We start from the raw sequence: 19620 nt of genomic DNA on the forward strand, positions 1-19620 counted from the left end.
TACACGCATGTTACAGTGGATGATCGACTGAACTCTTCATCTGTTTTTTCAGCTCTTCGTTTTCTATGTATAGCTCATCCAGTTTATTTTGCAAGTCTTCAATTTGAGTTTTTCTAAGTCTAAAAACAATTTTTAATTTATATTAGAATATAATAAAATAAATATCTTTTGCCAACTTTTCAACGTCCAAAATCATCATATGGATTATTGAATACACTACCAATGTAGTGCGTTCACAGTCAGTAGCAGGCAACGTTCGCTGCTTTTATTACATGCCAAGTTATAAGCTATTCTTGTTAGGGCCTATTTTGGATTGAAATTCAGCTTTACCAGGCCTTTTCTCATCTCATTGATTAATGCCGAGTCAGTGCTTTGCATCTTTTTTCCCAATTCTATTTCCTTCGTTTCGAGATGACTGAGTTTATTGTCTAATCTTTCTCCTATTCTCAACAAAAATGCTAAATAATCAACTATAATTTTAATTCACAATTGCTTTCCTTATGAAGCTGTATTATCGAGGACGCGATGTTCAGAATTTTTAGTACTCTACCAAGACTGTCGACTGCGTATAATTCATGTACGATAAAATTATCCAAGAAGGACCTAGATATTGTTTTTATTTTATATCTTTTCAGGTCTATATAGCGGAGCCATGAAGATGCAAAATAAAATTGGAAAATATGGAGGTCGCCATGCCTTAGTTTTTGAAAGTACCTTCTCAGAAAATATTAAATAGACAAAATAAGAAATAAGATCTCTTGTACGTTGAGTTAAGCGAGAATTGAAATTTGTTACCGGGTACCTTCTCGATTTTTTGAGTCATTCCTATAACACATCCAAATTCCATTTATAACAACGTTCTTTAAAAATCCTTTTCCCTATTTTTACCTCATTCACACGTTTTCTCGCTAGATTTTTTTATTTCTCAAAATTACAAACAAAACAATTATATTATTAGCATTCTTATTAATTTAAATAAAATACATACACTATAAAACTGGATGAAATAAAATTTTAATTCGATAACAATTATTCAATTTTTTCATCTACAATTATTCAATTTTTTCAGTATTGTATATGTATAAAAGATAGTCTTTTGGGGGTAAATTTGTTTTAAAGAAAAAAAGATCTCATTCCCGGAATAATTTTTCACAAATTCCCCTGTAATTTTGATACGGGTAATCCGTCCAAAACTCACATTCTTCTTATGTTGTAAGTCCACTTCAACAAATATCGCTTGAGGTAAAGGTTAAATAAGATTAAAGGTCTATTTAACTCTTCCAAAGTTCAGAGGAACCAACATCACGCACAAACATCATTTATGAATATGTGCTAAACGACGCTTCACACACGGCGAGGATTATTTGCCATATTCGAACCCGGTTACTGCGGAACAGCACCAGGCGATCTTAACCACTAGACCATCACGCCGCCCTAAGGGTAACGCTAAGTGTTCTATTTACCGCTTGGTCTTCCAATATCATGTTCAGGTGTTCTTTATATAAAAATAGTGGCCAACTTGGAAATACTTTCCACAAACACTAATATAAATTAGTTGCTTATTATATATTCATCCTCTATATCAACTGCATGATTCATTTAATGTTTTCGATATTGTTCCCTAACTCTCTTACGAGCTAACAGCTTTTTAAGTCATTACTCTTTTTTGATTATGGGCCAATTCCTAACGTTCCAATTTACTGGTATGACTTTTTCTTGAATATTTTGTACTAATTTTCTTCATCTATGTTGCCGTGTTTGAACCTCTCATCTACATCACCTTTCGTCAGGAAAAATGGTTTGCTGACTTCTGTTTTTCCAAACACAATATATTATCAACTCATTTCAAAGTTTTATGCTGCGATAGATTGCTAGAAGTAGATGCAAGTTACGGATATGTTCGACACTCTCAATGTAAAAAGTTGATCAGCATTTTATCGGATGGCAAAAAAATATTCTTATGCAGATTGTCAGATTTGGCCTTTCCAAAACGGCAAAACTAAATGACATTAACAGCTATAAAATGTTCAAGGCCTATTTTGTATTGAATGCATTAGTATGAAAAAATAATGGCATGAAAATTATTTGGAAAATAATTTTTAATAAGAACTTGGAGTTTTCGGTGAAAATGTTCTTTATTTGAAGTTTTAATGATTTCACTTTTATTTGTGAGTTGTAGAAATCAAACTGCAGATCTCTGATGTTTTTGTTCTTTTCTCGGATAACCTCTTTCAGTACAGACTCGTGCTTTGAGAAAATGTTATAAAAAATTCAATTGTTATTTAAAAATTGGTATATATATATATATATATATGCTAAATAATGTTAATGTTCATGTTGCACATTTTAAATAGTTAAAATTTTCTCAACTGAATAACAATTTTTCAATTAGATTTTCAATTGTGTAAAAAATTAAAGATATTGTACATATTTTGAGAATTTTTAATCAATTTATCCGAGTTTATGATCTTTCATCATACATTTTATCAAAAAATTACAATAAAATCTTAACAGCTTGCAGTTAATCTTTACGTTAAGCCTCTAGCCGCCCCACATTCTGAAATAATTTTAGAGTGAAGAATTAATAAAGACACATCAATTAGAAGCGCTATTTGGACACAGGAAAAAATAATCATTTCTTATAAACTATAATGTTGCTATGTCATAACTAAAATATTTGTGTTTTATATTTTATATATTTTACCAATGGAAAGGAAAAAGTCGAAATATTTGCTAGTTCTATTTGTTCGGTATTTGAAGAAGAAATAACAATAAATAATAAATAAAAATAAATAATGGGCTTAAACGTAAATTATATATGCCCATATCAAAATAGCACTAAAAGACAACGAAAAGCAATCAAACAACAATGTCAATTTTATGATCATAGAGAAAATCTTTATTGGCCATATGTAAGTCAAAATTCTTCTTGAAGTTGGAAACAGTATCTGATTCAACAACTCATGTCGGTAAATTGTTCCAAATAGAGATAAAAAAGTGTCTCATTTATAAAAGTTCAATTATAAAGATGAAAGATTTGATAATAATCGAACAGATGATAAATTAATTCTGCAAAATCTGCAAAATTAATTCATCTATGAAGACATACAAGTCAGTAGAGTTTTATGGGAAATGAGAGATTTTATTAGTATCAGGATAAGAGAGATTGGAGATTGAGTCAAGTGATATCTCAGTACAAAAAAATCCGCAAGGATCTTGTACAGAATTATCGTTCTGTGTCACGTCAATTTGCTGTAAGATCACGGAGGCATTGTCAAAGATCATATTAGAAGATATTTCAAGAATAATAATCTTTTTTCAGGTAGTCAGTTCAGCTTCATACCTAATCGCTCCGCAGTTTTACCACTTTTGATATTTTTAGAAGCGGTAACAGAGGGAGTTGACAGAGTTTGTGCATGGATCTGGAAAAGGCATTCGACAAAGTCTTGCATAGTCGTATATCGTTCTCAAGTCACTACGGGTTAAAAAAAATATTAGGATGGATCAATAAATATTCCAACAGTAGGACGTTTCAAGTCAGATTGGACAATATTTTGTCTGAATCATGACCAGTTCAGAGGGGAGTCTCGCAGCCACTGAATAATAATAATTTTACTACAATGAAGAAATGTAACTATAGAACTTACTTGCTCAGTTAATTCTTTTACAAGATTCAGATAATACTCTTCTTTTTTTTCAGATTCTTTAATCATATTTGAATTGATTTCTTGCATATGCAAAAGAGCTCTCTTTGTTGTCATGTGATCTGAAACCTCCTGCTGGTACAAATTTCTGTAATCCGCCTTAAATATTTGTCATTAGCTGATTTTCAATATTTTTGTTAAATTTTCAATCCCATTTATTTGTCAAAAGCGTAATTTATTGTATTAATCCAACGCGCGGTTTTCATTTATTACTTTATCAACCTAACTTACATTCGATATTCAGGTTTTAGTTTATCACTTTCAGTAAGATATGAATTATAAACTAAAAATTTGTCTTTTAATAGCTTATTTGACTTCAACATTTAATTTTCTTTCTTACATATATTATAATAAAAACATAAATTTCAGGTAGATAAATGTTTTCAAAAATGGAAAAAGTTTATTGTACAAACGGTTGAAAGATCCTGTGCTTTTTTGATATGGCTTTTTTTGTGGAGAGTGTGCAAGTTTTTAGTGCGGACAAATTTAGCTTCTTTACTTTTGTTACTAACGGAACTTTTTATCTTCTGCCTCGACGTATGCAAGAACGCTTTAGTCCCAGTAACTCTGGTATTGTTCATTTACTTAATTTAACAAACACCTACAGAATAAAATTTTTTGATCACCACCAACATAATGGTACTGTGTAGCACTCTATTGCTACACAAAAATAATTTTTATAATGGGCCATAAATGAATTGAAGATAGTTTAAATAATTTTCTTTAAAATATAGTTGAATGTGGTTTCCATGGAAATTTATTACTTTTAATTTAAATTGTTAATTTGAAGTTGAACACTTTTTACGAGCATACTCGTCTATAAAAGCATTTATTCAATGTTATTATGTGTTGAAACATTGTATAGATATATGTATATGGTGTTATGTGAACTAACATTAAATTGTTGTCAACGCAATGAAACAAATGAAAAAGTTATGAAATGATTTAATGCACTTGAGTCATATTTTAAATTAGTTTTGTACTTCATGCTTTATTAAAAAAGGTAACAAAATCATTTAACTCAGACCAAGTGCATGCATTAAATTCAATTATCACCGATCAATAACCAGTACCTAATTAGCGCCATTTCAGAGCGTTCAAAAACATTTTTCACCATTTAACAATGTGCTTATTAATTACATGTAGGACGCTCCATAAAACTTATTACGCTTAAGTACACACAGTAAAAAGTTAAATGTAAGCATCTGCGTCTCGTTATTATTTTGAAACGGTACGATTCGATACGATATCGAAATTTTGCCTCAAACGAAACAAGACGATTCGAGACGACGTCAAAAATAAAGATACGATATGAGATCTCGATTCAAATTTTCAAAATTGAAACTCGTTAAGCGACACTATTTTTTCGACGGATGCTTTTTTAACACTGTATATTGTATAATGTTGAAATATGAATAGAACATCAAAAAGTAGGACATTTTTCACACGTGGTCAACATGCGTCGAATGAAAAAACTAAAAAATACAAAACCCGATAAATCGTTAGTAAAATATTTTGATAAATCACAAAAACGATTAATATATATACATATTATTCATATTCAAAATTTATTATTGACTATTTTGATTATCTTAATTACCTTTAAATAACCAGATATTAACACCAAGCAGTACCATGTGTTAGCATGTGTGGTGCTTATTTTCATTATGTACGTATGTTTTAAAGCATGTTTGCTTTCACATGTATGATATGTTTGTATATAATGTATTTACAAAAATCGGTAAAAAGGTATATTCAATTAGTATTAAAGTTAAATTAATTTATTGAGTTATTTATTGATATGAATGTAATACAACAAAGTTTTATGCTGAGTTTGAGACAAATGAAGTTTTATTATAAAATGTTTCAAATGCACAAACCCGGCTTCGGCCGGAATTCTCTTTTTAAATCTGGTTAAATTCGACTTCTGTAAAAAATCAAATCTACTTCTAACGTTCTATTTAAATTAATGTATTTAACTCTACCACTATTTTTAGCTGAGAACACAAATGAACATGATGAAAAAGTTACTGTTTAAAAACCCATGAAAATAAGTATCGGTCGTAACTCGAAATTTTTGAAAGTCGTCTCGTTTGAAAAACGACACAAGAAATTCCATGAATTCTCAATTGATAACGAAATTTACGATTCGAGACATACCTTTAGCTAAATGCCATCACGACGTCAACGATACAAGCATGGGTACCGAGTCTGCAAGCATGACTATTACAGGGCACATGTTAATTTATAGTGGTCGAACCTTTGCCCTCCATATTAGAACAAAAGTTGTCAATTTTTCATTTATTTTCGCATCAAGTTCAAAATTGAAATTTATAAAATAATTTTATTATTTTACACTTGAATAAAAAAATAAAAGCAAAATGTTAGCGACCAAGAAAATTAGCACTGAATTTAAAAGTTAAAATATATTTTGCTTCCCGCGCTGCAATGTGTTGTCTCTTCTGAAGTCGGCGCTTTTTTCTCTACTATTTTGCCAAATATATCGCCGTGATCAAGTAAGAAGTATTATATTAGTTTTAGAAAAGTGTAAAAATTATTAGCTCTGTTATTGGCTGAGGCTGGCAATTGTGTAACGAAAACGTGGTGCAACGGTCTCAAACAATTAGCGAAATTCCAAAATTAATTTTGAGTTCGTCGTATGAGTTTAATTAGCATGAAAGATTTGTTACATTTTCTTACCAGTTGAAACGCAAATAAAACTACAAAATAAATCACTTTTTGATTTATTACCAGTTATATTTCAAATAGAGAACTTGGCTTTTAATGGTTGATTGATTGTTGTAAATTATGAATATTTATGTGCATATTAATCTTAAAGTAGCGTAATTAAAATGAATAACTTTTACAATGAGTGTTTTAAAATATTAATGACGCTCAATCAGAACAACGACAACAATAATACAAGGCAACAATCATATAAAGCTCAATAAAGTGCGTATATATGTAAGAAGAAATTGATCAAACTTAAAACAACGTCAAGATCGGTACAACATTTTTTACGGACCTAGTAAACTAATTTTTTTCTTTATTTTAACAAAAGTCAAAAGAACAGAAGTATTGATTTTGTCATTATAAAAGGTAAAGAACTTGAAATTAATGCCTAAAATGAATAGGTTTTGCTAATTTTTTTAGGAAATTAGGATGAGGATACTTTGTTTCACATTGTGCAGTCTGCAGGTCGTTCTTCTACTTCACGCCTTACCCGTAACCGTAAGGAACATTAAAGAAGAAATCAGAGTAAAAAATTACATTTTATTTCAATTGTGATATCTTCTCGCGCTCGGAGACGAATTTGAAAATAATTAATACAATTGCACTCAACTGCTAAAATTATTCAAATTAAGTGCAAATGAAACTTATGTAGTAAGTTTTCCTTATATTTTTGGGATAAACACGTTTATCAACTTCAATAGAGAAAACTGTTGCATCTAAATTTGTATTTACTTTATCTCTTATATTTAATACGTTGATCTGAATTTAAATTTTGATTTAATTTTTAAAAAATGTAAATTAACAGAACTATTTAGTGAATTATGGCTACCTTGATGAAAAACTTAAACATGATTTAAAAGCGTTCGAAAACGCCCTGAAGAGTTGGCACAAATTTTCAAGAAAAAAGTTTTCTGGGGAGTCTTTGAAAAAATTTTTCTTTCCAGTAATTTATTAAAACCTTGATTCATTGCAATAAAAATGATTGCTGATCTGTGTATTTTATTCATGTGAAAGTATAAATACATACAAAAATAAATCAACGCCATTGAATATTATCTTATAAAGGCAACTATGAGAGCGATGAAACGGTTAAATTACTGGATACTCCAAGATGCCAGATGCCTGATATTGAAAGAAGAGGAGAGCGACAAAAGAGATACTCATTAATAAGCGAGAACTTTCTTTTGTACCTTTTTAAAATATTAATTATTTTTTAGTCATATTAAAGTTAAATGTAATTATTTTAATCTTTATTAATTTGTAACATCATGCCACAGCCAAATGGCCTACATGCAACCTGTCGTACATAATTGTGAATGGCCCAAATTATACCTTCAACCTGAAAAAATCTGATTTAGCAGCATTGGTGAAGAAGGCGTTCAATGTAATAATTACATTGTTCTAGGCATTTCCAATTAAGTTTTATTATCAACATTTAGTGGCAGATTTAAAAGGGCCGAGGGGGCTCCTGATGTGAACAGTTTCTTAATAAAAGTCAGAAAAATGACAGTTTTATGTATAAAATCAACGAATAAAAGGTCTTCAGCCACACTACTACAAATCTTCGTCTCCCTTAAAAATTTTGTATCCCCCCGCGGTAAAATTTAAACATTTTTAAATTTTCGGCTCTTGCAATAGTTGTTTAGATCAGCCACTGTCAACATTATATATTGATGTAATATATTTGTGGAAACATAAAATGCTAGGTAAAAATTAATTATTTTGATGGTGGTTTAATTTAATGAATAAAATGTATTATTGGATAGGGATCAAATTATGTTTATTTGTTGGTTATCATGTTGGCGATTCAATTTTTCTACTTTTCATAATAACCTCACTATTTGAACTATAATATAAGTTAAAATATAAATAATAACCTAAAATGTAACCCTGGGAACAATAAGCTCTGGACCGGAACGGTTTCGACCAGTTTGAACATCAGAGAAGCAGCCAACACTACAATGGCCAATTTGAAAATCGGGTTTGTATGACGTCTTTGGTCTTGTTGTGAAACTTTTGAAAAGCGGGGCAATTAGATATTGTTGGGAGTGTTTATTATCTAAATGCAGTTTAAATTAGTATTCATGTTTGTGTAAGTTTTAAAACAAGCATAAAACACGAAAAAACAGATTTTATAAAAGGAATCATTCCGACAATTATCCATTCGATGGCCGCGGGAAGGTACTTGCTCACACCTTCTATCCCAAGATTGGTCAAATCCATTTTGATGATGATGAAGTTTGGAGCAATGGAACAACAGGTTAGATTGCATGATGAAAAATGAAGTTTCTTATAAATCTGCCTAACGTTAATTATAATGATGCAAACTTCAATAATTATGATTGGCTTTCATGAAAAACATTGGCTAACCATCTATAAAATAAGATTTGTAACCTTGCAACTAGGCATATACTTTTATGGCGTGGCAGTTCACGAATTTGGTCATTCCGTTGGATTGCTGCACTCCAACCTTGAAGGATCTGTTATGAGTCCGTACTACGTAGGTTACAAGCCAAACATCACTCTCTCGCCGGACGACATCAACGGCATCAAAGCCATCTGTGGTTCTATCTGATTTCTAAACGTTTTGATCGTATAAACAAAAATTCCATTAAGCCAAAAAAGTAATAAATAAATATTAACTTGATAAAACATTTACACTATTTTGTAGCACTTTATAACTTTTTTTTTATTTACACACAATTTTTGTTAAACACACACACGTACTCATGCACATGTACACACACTCACACACACATATATATATGTATATATATATATAATACATGTATATATATATATATATACATATACATATAAACATATATACACATGTTTATTTTTAACTTGATCTATATATTTAAAGTTCGGTTAAATGGTTTTTCATTGTTTTGAAAGAAAGATTAATTTAGTGATTTATAGCCAGACGTGATAAGACATATGTATAACGTAGAAATTTTGATTTAATTCGCTAACTTCAATCGGTAGAGATTTTCTAGAAAGACTTATAATCCTAATAAACTCAAATTCAATCATAACGATTTTGTAACTTCAAGTTAATTATTATAACGATTATTTTTTATCACCATTCACTGTTTAATATTATTTTTAGCTGTACATTTGATACCGTTATATTTTATAGTTATAATATTTTTGATATTTTTCAAAGAATTAAATTTGATAATTTTTTAAATAATTAAACTAGAAAAATTTTCAAAATGCTTTTTGTTGAAATTCTATTCTGGCAATATTAACAATAGACATAAGAACAGGCGACATTTGCATATTTTTATCAGCTGAAAAAAATGAACATCGTCAAAATTTAAAAAAATTTGTCAAATAATTTATTTATACAACATTTTAATTGCATTGATGTCGTCTAAACTCAGAGAGAAGTTATCTCTGTAACCTGGATAGTACGGAAACATGATGGACGTGCTGATGTTGGAATGGGCCAGCCCTAGAACGTGTCCAAACTCGTGAACGGCCACCCATTTGAGACTGATTCCTAAACAGTAACAAACAACAAATTTTGGCTTCAGTGTTGTATAACTGCATATATATGTGTAATGCTGTATGTATATACATTAGACTATATGTATATATCACAATATACTATAAATATATATATATATATATAATGATATTTCAAACTATAGGCCAATATCGAATCTTTCATTTATTTCAAAGATAATTGAGCGTGTTGTTGCTGAAAGTCTGTTGACTCATTTAACAAAAAACGGCCTTATGCCAATTCACCAATCAGGCTACAGGCGATTTCATTCGACAGAGACGGCGCTGTTACATGTTTTTTCCAAACTGATTTCAGAAATCGATGCCCAGAATATTTCACTGTTGTCATTCCTGGATATGACAACGGCATTTGATTGCGTCAATCACAGTATATTGTTGAAGAAGTTATATTATAATTTTGGAATTTGTGATTCGGCATACGCATGGTTCCAGTCTTACTTACTAGACCGTACTCAGCAAGTTCAGTTTAAGGATGTTTCATCAGAAATAAGCGTGGTATCTTCTGGGGTCCCTCAAGGTTCGGTGTTAGGACCCATTCTGTTTTTGCTATACACTGCGGAGTTAGCCAAGATAATAAATTCAAATGGATTGAACTATCATGCGTTTGCTGATGATGTTCAGGTGATTGTAACATTCCGGCCTCAAGTGTTTCAGCGTGAAATAGATAGATTTGTTACATGTTTGATGGACGTAGAACGCTGGATGTCAAGCAATTCTCTTAGATTGAATCAGTGCAAAACCCAGTTGCTCCCGGTTGGCACTTGGCAGCAGCTATCAAAACTAGATGTTCACTCTGTAAAAGTAAAAAATTTTGAAATAACTTTTAGCAAAACTGCATCAAATTTGGGAGTTTTGTTTGATTCTCATCTTACAATGAAAGAGCATATCAAAAACATATCAGTTTCTAGTCTGGCTCATCTTAAAGGCTTGTACAGAGTCAGACGATATTTAGACAGGGCTGATATAGAAACATTGGTACGTGCTCTTATAACGTCCCGCCTTGATTATTGTAATAGCTTGTTTTACAAATTACCCCAGACATCAATAGCTATTCTGCAATCAGTTCAGAATCGTGCGGCTAAACTGGTGACAGGCAGACTAAAGTTTGATCATGTTACGCCGATATTGAATCAACTTCACTGGTTATCAATCAATAAAAGGATAGTCTATAAAATAGCATTAATAACATTTAAATCATTAAATGGCTTGGCTCCAGATTATATGTCCGATCGGTTTGTCAAGAAAACATCCTCCACGAACACCAGTTTAAGATCAGATGATAGGAACCTTTTGATGGTACCAGCTCATCGTTTGCAGACGGGATTGCGTGATATTGCTGTTGCCGGACCGATGATTTGGAACGCTCTGCCAGATCCACTGAGAATACCAGGAGTTTCTCTTGACAATTTTAAAAAGGATTTAAAAACTCATTTATTTTCTTTAGTTTAAAAAATTTTTGGTACATTTTTTTGTTTTGTTTATCCACTCGTATAATGTTTTACTGATGTGAGCGCTTTTGAGAATTTTCTTTTCTTTTTTAATTAGCGCTGTATAAATGATCTTTAATAATAATAATAATAATAATAATATATACATAAAGTCTCGTGGTCGAGTGGTTAGCGTGTCCGTCTACCACTCTCACGACCCGGGTTCGAATCCTGCAGTTTCTACAAGTTCATCCGGGTAGCTGTCCATCCTTTCAAGGTTGGTAAATGGGTAGACGACGTAAGTTGTCGCATGTTGGCCGGCGAGGGGGCTCAGTGGTTCAAATGCTCGCTGAGTCAAACCTCTCAATGGCTATCATTTACTCGGCGTATATGATGCGGTGCTTGCGTGTGCACATAAAATACATGTGTAAGTCGTGTGAAAAGGATAAACAGCTTTTGTGGCGAAGATGGCTGCTTCATATCAATGGATGAAGACATGAAGAACATAATAAAGATATATAGATAATATATCTGTAACATTGTAAGTGATTCTGCTGCAATTATATATATATATATATATATATATACAATTTAGTATAATTTATACAATACTGTATAAAATAGGGTCTATAAAATAAAATATTAATACATTTAACTTAAACAATCTAATGTTCTCAACTTCTTTTTAAATTCTGTTAGATTATAAATTTATTTTAAATATTATGGCAGATTATTCCATTTATATGGTGCATAATAAATAACAAAAGTTCCTAGATGTTTTTTATATTTAAATTCATTAATGGCTTAATAATATTAGTATTGTTATATAAAATAAATAGGAAAGTTTGAGATTAAAAAAGATAATTGCAATTGCATAATAAAAGATTTTAATGTTGGATGTCAGTGACTCTGGTGATTGTGATGTTGTGTTGGAGGTGCTTTTTGATGGTGCCGAATGTTTGTGCATTGTTCAACGGCATGGAAGCGTTGTTATGTTTACACCAATATTTTCTGTTTTGAGGAGCGCACAGTCTGCATAGGAACACATAAAAGAACATATTAGATAACTGTCTTGCAGTTATTTTTGAGAACGAGGTTTGCCATTTAAGCAATGGCGTAGTTGATGCAAAGTTTTAATCCGGTGTTTTGGTGGATTACAGTGACAATGATTTTATGTTTTTTTTTTTATTATTACTTTTCTGTCCGTCAATTCATCTCGAAAAGTATAGCAATGTGCTGGACGATATTAGACGAAGCGTTCAACAACTCGTTGACAAATCACAAATTAGCCATAAACTACATTTAGGAGCAAAGAAAAATTAAGTTTAATCATGCCGTAGCGTGAGATACGTAAATTACAGTTAACCGGACCCTAATGATTGTTTCGGATAATTGTTTGCAACCATTCTCTAAATGTAAAAAGATGGCTAAAACTAACAATAAAATAGAAACAGATGACTTCGTCGTTGTTAAAAAGATAAAACGTTAATCATTTGAAAATAACTGTCGTTGACACATTATGTTGTTTTGCATTGCTTCGTAAGGATGATACTACCGGCAACATCAGATTGTCGACTTTATTATGTCTTCTTAATTGTCAATTCAGCTTCCTGACCAAAATTTGTTTGCACCAGAAATCGAAAATTTAGCTTTTTAGCAGAAACAACAATCCAACCGATGGCAGTGAAGCTATCAACTGCTTGAAATGGAAAAAGATGGAGTAAAGTTTATCAAGTTATTAACTTTGGTCAGGAAGTTTATTTAATAAAATAAATAATGACGACAAGAATTTAGTTAGAAATATTGCGAAATGTAATAAAAAACGCTAGAAATTCGGTAGATTTCATATATATATATATATATATATATATATATTTAAAAAAATTAAAAAAACTCATCAATGTTAGTGTTAGGAGGATGATAAATGGCAATTATTTTAATTGTTTTTTTTTGTTTAGGTGTATATTAACTGACATTGATTCAATATATTCAAGATTCAATTTATCCTGACAACAAGTCTCAAAATTCAAACTCCCTGAAATAAACATGCTTACTCCACAACCTTTTCTGTTAACTCGATTGTTGAAAATAAAATCATAACCAGGTAACATCATCACTGAAGCCGAGCAATCATTTAGCCAAGATTCAGTATTACTAATAATAACTGAGAACTTGAAAGAGAAAAATTATGTAAACAAGGCAAGGTTATCTATCTTGTGGAAAAAGCTTCTAGCATTCAAACGAAGGATACTAAATTTAAAGTCTTCAATATCTCTATACAAAGTGCTTAAATCATTCATTAGAGAGTCCAATTTAAAACTGTAACAACTGGTAAAAAACACTGGGCTACAAAATTTTTTAAGTATATTTAAATCAGCTATGATCAACAGAGTAGTTGTCCATGGTTTTAAAATACCAGTCTTTGACAATAGCATGACGATGCCATATATTAGAGTTGAAAAATTTATCCTTTTAACTTTCCAATATATAGATTCTGTATGCAGAGCTTAAAACAGATGAGTTTTCAGAAGATTGACTAGAAGTTTTCTTTGTACCATTCGGATTGTCTGTAATTTTAGAGGATTTATCACTAATTTTTTTTGAACCCTCAGGATTGACATTAATTTTAGAGGGGTTATCAGAAGTTTTCTTTGAACCTGTAGGATTGACAGTGATGAAATCTATGTTGAAGTTGGATAGATGTTCTTCAACATATATTTTGGAGCAGGGTGCATAATATCATTATAATCTTGAATTGAACTAGGGACATAAATTATATCACTATTTTCTGAGTTAGGTAACTGAGAAACAGAATCTGAGTTTGAGTTACAGCTAGGACTGTCAATTTTATCATTTTTATCAGAATTTGATAACTGAGAAATAGGAACATCAACTCAGGGTTTTGAAACCGAGGTCTGCTGTAAACTGATCTCAGAAACTTATCTTTTAGTGTAGATGTTTCAATTTTGTGAAGTTCCAATGTTTGCAACATTTTATTCTGTTGTGTAGAAGTCATGTCCTTTAACTCCTCCCTCAAAGTGTTGAAATTTAATTTAATAACGTTTTCAAAGTGAGGAATTTTAAACAAATTTACACTTGCAAACATGGGACATTTTTTTTTTTTTTTTTTTTTTTAACTGATTTTATTTACCAAAGTAAAAAGGTTAACCCTAGCAATATAATACTAATTTATGGGTGGCCTCATAATGGAAAAACAAAAAAATAATAGATATATACACACCACAGATATTCTACAAACAACCTTGTTGCATATATTATATCTGTGATAAAACATATAATGAATAATTCAATCTAAATTATTATAAAAAAAATAATAAGAAATAAAGGATGAATGAATCAAGAATGAAATTTGATATATTATATATATATATATATATATTATATTATGAGCAGCATAAAAAATATGTTTTTAATTGTTTTTTGAAAGAGTTATAATTTAGATTAGATTTAATAAAGAATGGCAGTTTATTCCAATGATGAGGACCATAAAAACAAAAATTTCTACCTAATAACTTATTCTTAGTTAAAAGCGTATTTATTAAAAGTTTATTATTAAGCCTAGTTGAAAAAGAATTATTGGAAAATGTGAAAGTCTGTTGTAAATGAATGTCAGAAGTAAATACGATATTATTAACAATTTTATAAATAAATAGACATGATTTGTATGAGTTAATTTCAAATATGGTTAAAATTTTATTGTCATTGAAAACATTTAAATTCGATATACAATAATTCTTCCGAAACAGAGAATTGACAATCTTTTTTTGGCTCGAAAATAACTTGTTCATCGTTGTTGTATTAGCACAACCCCAGACTAAGTTACAATAATAAAAATGGCCGTAGAAAAGTGAAAAATATAACAGTTTACGAGTGTTACGGTTTACATATTTTTTTATTCTGAGGACGATCCCCAAATTGACATTAATTCTGGTTATCAAGTTGGAGATATGGTTTTTATAATTTAATTTATCGTCAATGTAGACTCCCAGCAATCTAAAGGTATCAACTTTTTGAATAGAGATTCTATTAATAGTAATACTTACTGAGAAATCATCACTATTATGGGTTTTCTTGGAAGGAAATACCATGAAGTTTGTTTTATTAAAGTTGATCGAGATTTGATTTAAGGTTGCCCAGTGAAATAGATTTGAAAGAGATTTATTAGCAATTGAAAATAGATCAGTTAGGTTAGGCGTTGAAGAATAAATAGTGCAATCATCAGCATAAATAACACTATGGGAGAATGTTGAATAGGAATTAGTAATGTCATTCAAGAAAATGTTGAACAAAAGTGGTCCTAGTACACTGCCCTGGGGAACACCACTTATGATTGGCATTGCTGTTGATGTTTTATACCATTAATAGAAACATATTGGCTTCTTTCTGTTAAATATGATTTCAAAAGAAGCAACAACGATCCTCTGATACCATAATTTTCCAACTTTTCAAAGATGATTTCATGATGGACACAATCAAACGCCTTTGAGAAATCAACAAATACGGCAAGTGAATGAAGATTATTTTTGTGGTTGCTGGTGATGTCATTTGTGAATTTAACTAGAGCATTTTCTGTTGATAGGCCTTTTCTGAATCCGAATTGTTGGTCAGTTAAAATTTTATTTTTCTCTAAAAAAGACTCTATTTTATTTTTAATAATTTTTTCATAAATTTTAGAGAAACACGAGATGATGCTAATTGGTCTATAGTTAGCTAGTTCACTTAAAGATCCAGATTTGTGTATCGGAATGATTTTTGCAATTTTTAGGATATCTGGGAAGGTACCTGATGATATTGATTTATTGAATAAAAAAGAAAGTATTTCTGCAATGGAATTAATTATTAATTTGATAACTCTATTTGATAGATGATGATGATCAGTGCTTTTGGAATTGGATAAAGAACTGGTGTGTAGAAGGATTTCGTTTACATCAATGGGTTCAAGAGAACAGGAATTTGAGATGGGAGGATCCATGAATTGCTTTATATTATAATCAATTGAAATTGGATTATTAAACAGACTTGTGAAATACGTGTTAAAGGAATCTGAGATTAGTTCTGGGTCTGTTATTGTTTTATTATTTTTTACTATTGGCGGATTTTTAATTTCTTTTCTTTTATTAATCAAATTTTTTAAGTCAGACCAGGTATTCTTGGAGTTATTGATATTAGATTTGAAAACTTCTTCATAATACTTCTTTTTGTGAAATTTTATCTGATTATTTACTGAATTGCGGTATTGCTTATAGAGTGCTAAATTTTCTATTGAGTTGTTTTTTTTAAATTTCATGAATAATTTATTTTTCTTTTTAATATTTAGTTTATTTAGTTTAATTTCTTGCGTTAGCCAGGGTTGCGGAGATTTGAATTTAATCTTCTTTTTACGAGTAGGTGGACAGTGCTTGTTGATGTTATCCTCAATGATGTTCATGAATGTAGTAAAACACTCATTACAATCTTCCTTGGATGTTACACTGGACCAATCTTGATTATACATTGCTGATGAAAGTTTGTAAATGTTTTTTTGAGAAAAATTGTAGAAAGAAATTATATTATTATTATTATTAGTTTTGTTGTTATTGATCATAGGTTTAATGTATTGAGAGATGAAGACAGGATAATGGTCAGATATATCTGTTATGATGGTACCACTTTGGTAATTTTTTGTATTGTTTGTGAAGATATTATCTAAGATAGTATCGGTGGAAGATGTTGAACGAGTTGGGATGTTTATTGATGGGAAGATTGAGTATGAAGTTAGTAAATCCAGAAAGTGTTTTGAATGATGGTTAAAGATATTCAGATTTATGTTGAAATCACCAGTGAGATAGACAGTTTTATTTTCTTTAGTGAGAAGCTCAAGTAGTTGGTTTAGATAGTCAAAAAAATGTTCAGTATTAGAATCTGGCGGTCTGTAAATGTTAATAACTAAGATATTTCTATTATTCTGGGAAATTATTTCTATAATATCAGCTTCACAACCATTGTTATTTACAGGTAAGTCTTTTCTATGAAGAAATTTTAAATTTGATTTTATGAAGAAAGCGATACCACCACCACTCTTGAGGGGTCGGCATGCAGTGATGGAATTATAATTTGTTAGATTTGCAAATTTTTCAGTTTAAGGAGTCAGCCATGTTTCTGTGAAAGTGAGAACATCAAAAACGATGGGAATATCGTCAAGCATTTGTTGTATATCATCTAATTTGTTTGTTATGCTCCTGCAATTTAAATTCAATAAATTAATTTGATTATTTTCTATTTTTTGATTTAAACTATTAATATTATTAATTTCGTTTGGCAGGAATGATTTACAGGCCAGAAAAGAATTAGAAATAGACTCGAAAAAGGAATTGTAATAATGATTGTCAGAATTAAAAATTTTCTTGATATATGATTTTATGAATGATTCATTATGAATAGGAAGAGTATAATCAGGGATTAGGGTTACCATGATCGGTGATATTTGTGATTTGCATATCTTCAGTTTGGTCAGCCCACTTACCTGTGGCATTCACATTTTCAGGAGGATTTAGCAGTTCTGATTGATTTTGCTGGTTGATGTTGTTATTATCAGTAGTCAATGGAGGAATTGATGAATTAGTTAAAGCTTCTTGTGTTTTTTTGGCTGGAGGTTCATTCTCGTATTTGAAAATCCAGGGGCGATGGATAATACCTTTCGGCCAAAAAGCTGGATTGTTCACTGTTTCAAAATGATCAAATTCAACAATTAGTTTGAATGAATTATATAGCGATTTGACTGAAGGATCTATATTTTTTTTTTTAATTTGATATATTCCGAAAACATTTACATTCCGTTTTATTAGATAATTTTTAACTGCTTCATCATTTAGTGTATTGTCAATATTTGATAAAAAGAATGTTGCTTTTTTCTTTGTGTTCAATTTACCTGGCTTCAGTTCTTCATTGTTGGCAGAGCCAATATTGCATTTAACTTTTTGAGGCATTGTATTGCTTACTGCATTTGAATATGTAAAAATGTTCGGCGAGTTCAAGGAGGGAGAATCGTCGATTTTTCTCTTGGCGATTTTACCCTGTCTTTTATTATTTACAGGAATCCAGGGAAAATTATTAATATCATTAATTCTTGGGGGCTCGACGTTAATGTTCATGGAACTCTGTGAAGGAACAGTATCAATAAAATGATTAACAATGTTATGCATGGGGTTAAGTAAATATGAGTTTGAAGATTCATTTGTAGCATAATTAAAATTTGTATTTTTATTGGGATTCAGATAATTTAACTGCTTAAGGACAGTTTCATTTACTATTTGAGGAATTTTATCCAAACATTTTACTACATTATTTTCAAGAGAATTTATTTTATTTATTAACGTATCAAAATCAAACAAATTTTCCGTTGGCTGTTGACTTGTAGCATGAACGCTTTCATCACGGAGATTTGCACCAGAAGGCATTTCTTTATCTACACTGTTTTTTTCCTGGGGAAAGTTCAAAGTGGAGGTCGCATATATCGGAAGTTTCTCTAAGTTTTTCTTTGCATTGATGTTAGTAAGGAGAGAAACAATATCTTCAATATCCTTTGACGAATCCGGCTTTGACCCAGGAGCTTTTTTGCTTCTTTTATCTTTAAATTCACCTATTTTCGTAGCATCACCAAATAGCAACTCTTTTGCCTCCGAAATAGAACTGGCTTCATAAAAATCTAAACATAAACGAATTAGTTTACTTTTTTCTAAAACATTAATTTTATTAGTTGTAAAAAACAAAATTTCGTTAAGAGCAACAGTTCTCTTTAAATTTTCAATTTTGTCGGCACCATTATTTTTTTCCGCCATTTTCAAGTTCAGAACGAACATTTATCCAAACAATTTTCAACTTTTAAATGATTAAGAACAGTAATACAAGCAATTAGTTTCTCATGCCTGTACGGACAGCGTGAAAAAAAATTTATCATCAAATTTATCAATTTTTTAATTATCCAACACATTTTTCAGAAGTTTCAAAGCAGCAGCAAAATTTTCATTAGAATAAAACTCGGATACATTGCTAAGAAATGTTTCAATATTAAAATGTTAAAATATAATATGATAGTGTATATATATATATATATATATATATATATATATATATATATATATATATATATATATATATATATATATATATATATATATATATATATATATATATATATATATATATATATATATATATATATA

General features: G+C 30.2%; 4 protein-coding genes across 4 annotated transcripts in view; 2 read left to right on the forward strand and 2 right to left on the reverse strand.

The window, feature by feature from the left end:
• Positions 1–470: 470 nt before the first annotated feature.
• HELRODRAFT_169271 (hypothetical protein) lies at positions 471–4285 on the reverse strand (the record flags this gene model as incomplete). The annotated part of the gene is made up of 4 exons (XM_009015111.1): positions 471–603; positions 2111–2247; positions 3648–3803; positions 4118–4285. The coding sequence occupies 4 exons, from the start codon at positions 4283–4285 to the stop codon at positions 471–473; spliced, it is 594 nt and encodes a 197-aa protein (XP_009013359.1).
• Positions 4286–5902: 1617 nt separating this feature from the next.
• On the forward strand, positions 5903–7842 carry HELRODRAFT_169272 (hypothetical protein; the record flags this gene model as incomplete). Its single annotated transcript, XM_009015112.1, has 4 exons — positions 5903–5989; positions 6858–6935; positions 7243–7318; positions 7715–7842. The coding sequence occupies 4 exons, from the start codon at positions 5903–5905 to the stop codon at positions 7840–7842; spliced, it is 369 nt and encodes a 122-aa protein (XP_009013360.1).
• Positions 7843–8398: 556 nt separating this feature from the next.
• Positions 8399–9012, forward strand: HELRODRAFT_169273 (hypothetical protein; the record flags this gene model as incomplete). The annotated part of the gene is made up of 3 exons (XM_009015113.1): positions 8399–8418; positions 8567–8697; positions 8843–9012. 3 exons carry the CDS (start codon positions 8399–8401, stop codon positions 9010–9012), a joined length of 321 nt encoding a protein of 106 aa, XP_009013361.1.
• A 775-nt stretch (positions 9013–9787) lies between these two features.
• HELRODRAFT_150681 (hypothetical protein) overlaps positions 9788–19620 on the reverse strand; it is a gene marked incomplete at both ends in the record, with an annotated part of 13910 nt that continues 4077 nt past the window's right edge. Inside the window, one exon of the mRNA XM_009015114.1 lies at positions 9788–9945. Coding sequence (XP_009013362.1) covers positions 9788–9945 — 158 coding nt within the window. The remainder of the gene's footprint in view (positions 9946–19620) is intronic.

The sequence above is a fragment of the Helobdella robusta genome (assembly GCF_000326865.2).
Source record: "Helobdella robusta unplaced genomic scaffold HELROscaffold_15, whole genome shotgun sequence".
Lineage (NCBI taxonomy): Eukaryota > Metazoa > Annelida > Clitellata > Rhynchobdellida > Glossiphoniidae > Helobdella > Helobdella robusta.